This window comes from Meleagris gallopavo, chromosome 5 (genome assembly GCF_000146605.3).
Source record: "Meleagris gallopavo isolate NT-WF06-2002-E0010 breed Aviagen turkey brand Nicholas breeding stock chromosome 5, Turkey_5.1, whole genome shotgun sequence".
In the NCBI taxonomy this organism is placed as follows: Eukaryota; Metazoa; Chordata; class Aves; order Galliformes; family Phasianidae; genus Meleagris; species Meleagris gallopavo.
This window is the reverse complement of record NC_015015.2, coordinates 48659361-48669764: the sequence shown is the minus strand read 5'-3', so window position 1 is coordinate 48669764 and position 10404 is coordinate 48659361. Positions and strand designations below refer to the sequence as shown.

Here is a 10404-nt window from a genome sequence, read left to right as displayed (position 1 = left end):
AAAAAAAGCAAAAAAAAAAGCCATAACACCAACTCTTCAGAATTTTTCTACATACACACCCTCTTACTGATCATTTCATACTGATCTCAGCCAAAGGTTTGTTAGTAACTAAAGTTGCCTTGCTTTTTGTACTTTAGATATTTTAGATCTTAAGGATAAACTAACCTCCAACAAACAAATAAACAAGTAAGCTAATGAACAAACAATAACGGAATCCTCACAAAGAGTTTTACCATCATGCATAATGAAAAATTGAAAAAAAAAAAAGAAAAAAGCATTAAAATAAACTGCCTACTTCTTGTTGAGTGACGAAAAACTATCTCATTTGGTGACTGAATATTAATTATCACTACTTACTGTTACAGGCTTTGTTTTCTCCCAGTCTGCTAGCAAGTCAGTTGTTCTGCTCTCTACTGCCCGATCCTCTTGAACTATCTTCATCTGCAGGTTTGCTACTTGTTGTTGAATGGCAGAATCCTTCCGACGCATGATGTCATTAAAGGCACCCCACTCTCCCTCAATGTTGTCAATGTACAGCCAAGAGGATGGAAACTGGAACCTCTGTTTCTCAAGCAACCGCTGACCATTGCGATACAGCTGTAGGAGACAGTGATTCTAAGTTAGTTTCATCTTTTTAACTGATGGCACAAGACTAAATACTCAATATGTTTTAACAAGCATTCACTACAGATTCCACAGAACAGGAAGTTCAAGTCTATTCTCAATAGGACTTGAATGCTGCGAAGCTATGCTTGAATGTCATTACTTCACTTAAGAATGAAGTCCAACATTCTCAGAAATAAGAAACATTGATCAAGGCAACATACCTCCACTTGCTTTTCAAATTGTTTGATTTTACGTTTCAGGGACTGCACGTATGTTATGAATGTCACTGCATCTGATGTGCTGGCAGTATCCACTGAATGCTGCTCCAGTTCTTGACGGGACTGTGTGGGGCAATAAGTCAGCATTTCAGAAAACAAGAACAAGTTCATCTGAAAGTGAAAAACTACAGATAGACAACTCTTACCTTGGAAATTTGTGAATGAAACTCTGTCATATTCTGACCGAGCATCTGGCCAAATTTGCTGAGCACTTCCTTGTGCCAGGAGTCATACTTCAAGTTCACCTTTGATTGTACCTGCAGTTGAACAAGGTTACATAATAGTTATTAGTCCTGTTATTTTCTCTTACGCACCCCTTCTGAATTTTAATGCATTTGTCACAATCAGTAACTGCAATTTCTTACCTTTCCGTAGTCTATCACAACAGGTCCAAATTCCTTTCTAGTTTCTGCATTGTCAAATGTTCCTCTGGCCTTTCTTATCTGAACTAAAAGGGCTTGCCACTTATTTAGGTCTTCTCCAAGGCGGTTGTATATGTTTTCAGCCTGCATATCCCACAAGCACTGGTACTGCAGCCAAACCTAATAAAGAAATTTCACATTTCTAACTTTTCCAATACATTTTAAAAGATGTTCCCTCCAAAAATTCTTTATTTAAATGAGCAAAGTCCACATTCATCATAAGTGTAGCACCACGTAGCGTCAGCCTCCTACCTTGACGTACTGTTCCACCTCAGTCACAATTCCCTCAACAGCACAGTACGCCTCCTCCAGGGCTGCAAGGCCATCAGGCATCCGTGTTAATCCATTACGATAGAACTTCTCTTCCTCAGACAGCTCATAATGCACTCCAACCTGAGAATGGCATGTGATATACATGAATTTTTAGTGTACTTCAATTCAGTCCTTCAGTAATACACTAATGCTGAAGGCAATTAAGTGCAATGCAAAAAGAACTGCTCGGACTTAGATACTGACACTCACCTGGTATCTCTGACTTTGAATTCTTGGTAGTGACAGGATTACTGTCTGCCATGAAAACAATTCTTGATAAAGTTTGTACCTGCACTCTTCAATTGGTGGATTCAAGTATATCACCTGGTTGGTTATTCTTAGCTCGTGTACGATGTTCTGCAGAAACAGTGAACATACTCAGTTCTACTGGAAGATGCTACTACAACCCATGCTGACAAGAATTTGGGACTTCTTGAAGTAGCATGCACTCTTGGAAAGCAACTAACACTTATATGGGTGACACTTAGTATTTCTTCAAAATCAGATGCAGAATAAACGTTTATCTCCCATAAAAGCCTGAGCTAAAAATCACTACATTGAATAACCAGCAATGAAAGAAAAAAACAAATCCCCCCTTACCCTCCCCCAACCCTAACCCTAACCCCTAGCCCCCTCCCCCCCCCCCAAAAACAAAAAGCCACAAAACAAAGTAACAGACAAAAAAAAAAAGCCACAAAACAAAGTACCAGACACTTACTTTGATCTTGGGTTCTCCACCAGGCTTATGGCTCACTTGTGGAGCATCGGTATCCATGTCAACTTCTGCTTTGTCATCTGCTTGCCCCAGAAGAACTTGGGTCCAGGCTCTCAGCCCAGCTTGCAGGCGAACACCCAGGATTCTTTCAATCTACAAGAAAGGAAGCCACATTGGAGAAAAGTTGCATAGTACTGCATAGAGAGCCTATTGTCAGCATATTCTGACACCAGATACACTGTGATGTCTCAAAGAACCAAGTACTCCCTTACCAAGCAACCACATACAAGAGATCTAAGAGTTCTGGTAGGCTTTTTGGTGAACATCAACTCAAGGGTTCTGCTGTTGTTGTTCTGTTGTTATGGACTTCAGTGGAATTAAGCAAGTTTAACTGCTTTCAAATTGGCCTAGTGTCCAACAATTTTAAACACTACTAAGTGTTTAAAAGACTTCACTACCAGCATAGAAAATGTTCCCCATCCCTTGTTGACCTTACTACTAAGCACGTTCTACACAGTCAAACACAATCAGACTTGTTTCTTCCAAGGATCTTTCTGGAGTTCACTGATCCCAAAGATAACAGCTGAAAACAAACAAGTATTCCATCATCTGCACAAATATTGCACTTGATTGTATTTTTTCCTCCAAATAAATACTACTTGATCTGAAACCTACCTCCATATCCAGCTTATTGACCCAGATTGGCAAGTTTGAATATGAATGAAGATTTAAGTCATCCACAGCTTTCTGGACTCTGTTCAAGATTTCAGAGAAAGTCTTGTGATCATACATGCATGTTTCCAGCGATCTCACTTCCAGGTCTATTTTCTCTTCAATAATGAGCAGATCATCCACCTAACAAAAAGGTTTAAGAAAATGTTTAGCTTGAGAGGTTAGAGAGACAATAATATCTATGCAGAAATGGTTAGTCAGTTTTTTTTTATTTGGATGCACTAAGTCAATCAATTTCAGTTCTTCTAAAATATCCATTTAGTGACCAATTTGTGTTAACTCAACTGACCACTTAATTAAGAGCTACTGAAGCAATGCCGAGCAGCTATCAGAGTCCACTTTTGCTTAATGACTCATTAGTGGAGTACTAAAGTTCAGAATTTTAAAGATAAATGGTGTAACAAACCTTTTCCTGGAAACTGAAGACAGTCTCAGCCAAACGTTGCACATATGGATCAAGTTTGTATGACTCCCACACAAGTGCAATTCCTTCTGCAATCAAAGCCTGCACCTCCTTTTTCAAGCCAGCAACCAGAAGTGAGATAGTATTACGCTCTTCGACTTTCTCACACGTTCGTTCATATGTACGGACACTTTCAATCAGAGAAATGGCAAATGGATAGAGCTGGTTTGCCTGGTGAGCTTTGTTGACAATTGCTAGAGGAACACGGAAACCCAGCCACTTCAGGTTTCGCACTTCTTTTGAAAGTGTAATTATTTCTGGAAGGAAGTTGACTTTCAGTTTTAGGACATTTCCACTTCGACCTCTAACACGAGTACTTTCAATGGTGAAGATACGACCAGACACACCAAGATTGCGTTGCTGAACTTTTCTTGCCCAGTCATCAAAAATCTCCTGAGTGTTGAGCTTCATGCGAAAGCTATCTCCATCTTGCTTTAATTTCTGACCTTCTACATGGTTCTCCCAGCCTTTGCCAAGAACGTCCTCAACACGCTTCATGTAAGCAGTGAGCTGTCTGTCAATCTGTTTTGCCCAAATTATAGACCCAGACACCGGAGGCAAGTCACGAACATGACTCATTTTACAAGCTTGACTTTGTGGGTATTGTACCTTAAATTTGTCATGAAGAGACTCAATGTCATCTTTCACACGCTGAATCAATTGTGTTTGATATTCACGAATGGCACCTCGAATGTGAGGCCTAACAAACAAGGCATTAAACCGAGAGAAGATCCTGAACATTTCATTGGCATTCTTTGCTGTACCAAGCTGGTCTCTCAGGCGGGCAGTTATTCTTGTTTCAACCCTATCAATTCTTTCATCGTATCTTTTCATTGCCGCCTCCCAAGCTTCTGTACCTTCTTTGGAAACGTCTAACCCATCCACTTCCTTGACATTCTCATAAGCAAGATTGACTTCTTCAATGGCATTAGCATCTGCAGCATCAAAAAGTACTTCTGCTACTTTCATATCTTGAGGTTCAGGTACATCTCCTTGATTTTGTTGGGCAACAGCAGTTACCTGCATTAAAAACCAGTTAATGAGTCAGCTGCCTCAAATTTTACCTAGAAATAGCTAAACCCAGCCCATTCTAACAAGCACTGCAAAAAACTTACATGTTAGCACCCAAACCCTTAGCAGAGTTTTAGTAATAGTTCAGATTTAAGTTCCATGAAGAACAGAACTAATTACCTTATAAACTTCCACCGCTGTGCAGCATAAACTCATTTTTCACTATGCTCTAGCCAAGCTTGTATATATACATATATATATACACACACATACACTATACACACACACACACACGTACACCTTACTGTGTGTGTATATACACACTAATTAATCTCCTCTATTTTAAGTCTCTTCTTGTTATGCCTATCAACATGAATATGGTCACTTAGGATGTCAAATATGTCAGATTTAAGACTTTTAGCAAGCGTTTTGCAGGGGAAAGTGAATTTCCAACTTGAAGAGCTGTTTCCTGAATTTGTATTTAACTTGACCACTTCAGAAAGAAGACTTTGTCTGCAGAAGCAGCCTCTGCCAGCTTGTAATTGAAGTTTCATTTCCCTTCTCCTGCTACTCTTCTACAGAATTTTAGTATCACAGTGCAACACGACAGAACGTTAAGACACACAATAAAACACCTGGGGGAAAAACTGAACAAGTGACACCCAGATACCAGAACTAAGCATTTACAGTCACCTAGTTCAATATAACATCCCCCCTTTCCTCCGCACCATCACATATCATACCATCACATGTGCAAGAAAGCACATAGCTTTTCTGCCTGGTAACAATCAAGATTATTACCTGAGGTCGCAAGACTCTCACAATAACTGCTCTCAGCTGCTCATGCTGACGCCTGAATTTCCTCATTTGATCAAGACGAGACTGGAGTTTCCTATGAGCAGGACTGATACGCCACACCATCTTCAGGTTCTCTTCCCTTTTTCTTTTCACAATATCTCTCAGCAGAACTTGTAGCTTCTCATATTCATCATCCCAGGTTTGGAAAACTTCAAAGCATGCAATCATTACCTGAAGAAAGTTTCAAGATATGAACTTTAGCTACCAAGTGAAGTATCTCTTTATAGTCGCTGCTCAAGGCAAAAACACAACTGCTACCATTGCAAAACCCAAAAGTGTACCTTTTCAAACTCTTCATAGGCAACATGCATCAGTTTTCTGGTTCCCAACACTTTAAGCAGCTGAGAGCTCAGATCTCTTGAAATAGCCTCCACTAAACGCAATGCCCTTTGGATTGGATACTTAGTGTTTCTGATTTTTCTCAAATGGGTAAATATTGCAACAAGGGCCTGTCTTATTTTGTCCAGCTCAGTAGCAGACAGCAAGTCATTCAGTGGAAAGTCTTTCATCAGTGGATTATAGTCATTCACAGTTTCCAGAGCCTGTTTTAGACCTAAAAGCAAAAGAAGATATTTTGACTTAGAACTTTTCATTTCATTAATCCAATCTGCACAAGACGGTAGCTTTAATGAGACCAACATTCCTCTACACAGCACTGATCTTTGTACCACAACACTGACGTTTCAAAACAGATTAAGTTCCAGAGAACATCTGAAGAACATGAAGATGACGGTAAAGAGATTTATGGAACAGATATTTTACCTGTGTCTGTATCAAAGCTGACAGTAGCATGGAAACGTTTGCCATGCTTCAGAATATCCAGAGTTAAAAGAACTTCTGGACTTTCGCGTTTTTCCTGAATACGATACAAAGCCCGCTCCAAGTTTAACCAGAAGCTGATCTCCTGCAATGCAGTGCCTGATGCAGGATCTCGATCTAATTTGGTCACCTTAAAAAGAAAAGGAAGAAAAAAACAGGGAGTGAGGAAGGGAAAAAACCATTTAACTCACACGGTTCAGATGCAAAACCTTGTTCTATTACTAAATATAACTGAGACATATAACATCTACTAAGATTTAATGTTTACTGTTCCCATGAAGAAGATAAAAATGTAGATGCTAATTCTGGGTGCAAGAAGAACAGTAGAGTTCTTCTGTATATAATAGGCAGGAGTACAACAAATTATGAGACAGAAGTGGAGCAACTGCTCTTAAGTGGTTGTGGATGCACCTGGGAAACATCAGAACAAAATAAAAGTCCCGTTTCTCTCAACCTGCTGTACAGATTTGAGGAATGGTTACAAACTTCACTGGGAAACTGCCAGTTATGTGCAGATGTTCTATCCAGTAGAGATAACATGGTCACATTCTCAACTGCCTACAGAAGAATTTAGACTAGTCTCAACATTTAGACAAGGCTTAGTCTAGTCTAGAATTAGACCAGAATCTTTGATGCCTCAGAAAAGCAGTCTCAAATATCCTGCATGTAGTGCTATGATACCAGTTTTACCATGAAGACACACAGTGGGCTTTTTCACGGTACTAGACAGCAGTGCTTCTCACACAGTCCGGCACCTGCCTTCTTACCTTTTGTATCTCTCTAATCCAGCGATTGACTCCAGACTGTAGCTGATTGAGGAACAGCGGATCCTCAGCCTTCTCACCAAAATCTGTAACCTTTGGTTTTTCTCCACGTTCATAACACTGCTTGGCAACATTAGTAATGGTTGCATGAATTGGCAGACTAATCTCCGGAATTTCAATATTCTGCTGCAGATGCAAGAGGCCCATTTCAAGTTCTGCAATCTTCTTCTCAACTGAAGGAGCCATCTTATCGCCATCCCTGAAAGAGCACAGAGCACTGTTTTGGCACAGAGTCAAAAAACCATCCTGATCATTCCCCTGACCCCATTCCCTTGGGTCAGCAGTAGCTTCATATACAACTACACACTTAAACGCTTTCATTTACGACTTGCCTTGGTCATTGTCTTTGCTGTTTTTCATTGAACACTTGCTTTACCTGTTAGTAGAAGAGTACAGCGTTTATATTGAATTACCTGTCTGCTTTGCCAGACTCTCTGATATAGGACTTGAAAAAGGGAGCAACAGCACTGCTAATGAAAGAGTGTAGTGTTTCATAGGGCGAATCTTCACTGAGAGTGAGCACTCTCAGCTGGAGCGACACTGGTTTGTCGGCATCAATCACTGGTGTGCGCTTAATGAATGCCAGGCTGCAGAACAGAGAGGAGAGTTTTACCATTTGAAACATGGAGCCAGAACAGCTTTAATCTGACTGCAAGTTCAGTTCACAGGACATAAATGCTAACCTCCATCTCATATTTTACAATCCTGCTTCTGGGGCTTGAAAACAAGTCTTCCAATAAATACATCTTAATTCTGAAGTATTCAGCTATCACTAAGCACCCACTGTACATGGACACTCTAGGCACTCATCTTAACAAGCTTTGTACAGAAATGTAACACATAATGGCCAAACAAAAACAGAAAATTACTGAACCCCAATCGCAGGTGTGTGTTTATATGTATGCTAATAAAATAAGCCAATTTCCTTTATGAATTTAACCTCAGAACTAGAAGTTTTCAAGATCATCTCTTGTGATGCATTTGCTTTATCAGAGCCTACCCCTTGAAAAGCCACTGCCCCACCTGAATAAGCACACTGCATAAAGCATGAATAAATACCGATTATCTGCCTGCTTATGTAGCTTTTGCTTCAATAGGGTAAAAATGTCAAGATCTATTTTACTAACTCACCTGTTTGATTTTATTCCATAATGTATGTCATTGCTGATACTGTAAGAAATGAACTCTTTTTCCTCTTCTCCTTCATCTCCCACATCCTCTGCAAAAAATACGCTATGTAAAAAACATTTTATTTTTAAAACCTCTGTTGCCCCCTCTCAAACATCTTCTGCTACAACCAGAGACCGTTTTCTAATCTTTAATTCCTGCATCAACTTATCATGCAAAGTAGTTGGAGTTAAATTCTGCTTTGCAATATTCCTCACAGTCAGGATGGGTTCATTGGTTTTATAGCACAACTCCAATTTTCTAGGTTGCCAACAAAAAAACAAAACAAAAAACAAAACAAAACAAAAAAACAAACAACAACAAAAGAAAACAAAGAACCAACACCCCCCAAAAAAAACTCCAAAAGCCCAACAACACCCAAAAAAAACCCACCAAAGAAAGCAACACAACCCCCCCAAAACAAACAAAAACCAACAAAAGAACCACAAAAAAAAAAAACCTACCAACCCTCAAAACAACGGACATTACAACAAGCACTATATCACCCACTTTCTGCTTATGAAGCTGAATGAAATCTTCTGGAGTACAGCAAATGTACTGCATTTTTTTGCAGATATGCTCCTGGATAGCTACATTTCAGGAAGAACGCTAAACAGTTACTTTTTCCTTATACGCTGCTTTGTATTTTCAGACTTTTTCTTTGAAACCGATTTAGAAATTAAGTCAGAACAAAAAGCACAAGGAACCAACACATCACAGCCCCCAGGGGCGACCAGGCAGTAGTGCAGCCCTTATCAGATGATGTAATTCCTGGGAATGCGTGGAGCTGTGCTGCAATGCAGAGGTTTCTGTGCAGGTTACTCCCTGCTGGGGGACACACCCTGACCAGATGCATTGCACTCTTCTCCTATTTCATCTGGCCCTGCATATGAGGCACACTCTCAGGCTGCAACCTTGAGCACCAGGAGCCTGGCCAGACAACAATACCACACATCAGACACCACAGGAACCCATGTGAAATCTGCTGGCAGGCTGCATAGCAAGTGACACAGCATAATGTTCCATTACTTAGAAACACAGCCTCTGTTCAGCTCTATTTGTAACCACTAGCTTCTTTTACACTATCTATTCTGTGCCCAGATTTCAACAAAAATATTGCTTTTAACAGCATCAGAAAAAACATCTCTGTGCACTGCTAGGTTGGATGCAAGGTGGGCTGGGCCTGGAAATCCACCTTCCCCAGACAGCTGCTGTTAACTCCAAACATACTGATGGAAGCAGCTTTTATGCACAATACACCAGCATTCAGCTTCTGCCACATGCACTAAGTGTCACAGAACCATAGAATGGCCTGCGTTGAAAAAGACCACGATGATCATCTAGTTTCAACCCCCCTGCTATACGCAGGGTCGCCAACCACCGGACCAGAATGCCCAGAGCCACATCCAGCCTGGCCTTGAATGCCTCTTTTAGCTTCTTTTAGCATGTGAAAACACGCCTGGAGCTTCCTTGATCTCCAGGGCTTCGCTGCTTTATTCCCAACGGACCATAACCGGCCTCGTGAGAGGGCTTCAGAGATCACCCGCGTTGCCTGCTAACGCCCTGCAGACTCCTGTGAACCTCCTTAACGGCGTATATGTTGGTCTTGCGTCTAGAAAATTCTGCCGTCATCCCTGCTGAGCCGGGAAGGAGGAGGAGGATCATCGGGGGGAACGGCCCCAGCAAAGCCCGGATGCGGGACGCGACGCCGCTCAGCGCAGGGCGTTCACACAGCCACAGACAGCAGGCATTGTTTAATGGCAAACATCGTGTTAGAAAGGAGCCTTACTCGCATTTTTTAGCGTCCGTCATGCTAGATCCTGTGACCAGAAGGGCCTACTTAAGGACTGCTGACAGTCAACGGCTGTTGACTGCCTTAATAAAAAGCCGCTTCTCAAACGAACGGAGCACATAGACCGCATGAACGCCCCTCTGTCAGTCAGCTCGGCTGCGGTACGCAGCGCAGCACCTGACAGCGTTTCTTAAACAAAGACACCGCGCCCGGACTGAGGAACCCGGGGCTCTCTCCGACTCAGCACGGCGCAGCCCCGTGCGGGCAGCTCCAGCTCCAGCTGCGGCCCCGTCTCGTCCCGCCTTTCCGGGCGGGCAGGCGGCACGCAGACGAGCACGGCACGCTGACGCAGCGCCGCCAGCGCCCGCCGTGGCAAACAAAGCGCAGCGGACTCCGGCCGCGGCG

At 41.8% G+C, this 10404-nt stretch overlaps 1 protein-coding gene across 1 annotated transcript in view; it reads right to left on the bottom strand.

Annotated features, from left to right (window-relative positions):
• Positions 1–8317, bottom strand: part of DYNC1H1 (dynein cytoplasmic 1 heavy chain 1) — a gene marked incomplete at its 5' end in the record, with an annotated part of 41438 nt that extends 33121 nt beyond the window's left edge. The window contains 15 exons of the mRNA XM_031553686.1: positions 358–597; positions 828–947; positions 1031–1141; positions 1250–1426; positions 1559–1699; positions 1829–1975; positions 2337–2486; positions 3009–3188; positions 3472–4548; positions 5341–5568; positions 5679–5950; positions 6160–6346; positions 6984–7239; positions 7454–7627; positions 8172–8317. Of these exons, the coding sequence (XP_031409546.1) occupies positions 358–597; positions 828–947; positions 1031–1141; positions 1250–1426; positions 1559–1699; positions 1829–1975; positions 2337–2486; positions 3009–3188; positions 3472–4548; positions 5341–5568; positions 5679–5950; positions 6160–6346; positions 6984–7239; positions 7454–7627; positions 8172–8317 (3606 nt within the window). The remainder of the gene's footprint in view (positions 1–357; positions 598–827; positions 948–1030; positions 1142–1249; positions 1427–1558; positions 1700–1828; positions 1976–2336; positions 2487–3008; positions 3189–3471; positions 4549–5340; positions 5569–5678; positions 5951–6159; positions 6347–6983; positions 7240–7453; positions 7628–8171) is intronic.
• Positions 8318–10404: the final 2087 nt, after the last annotated feature.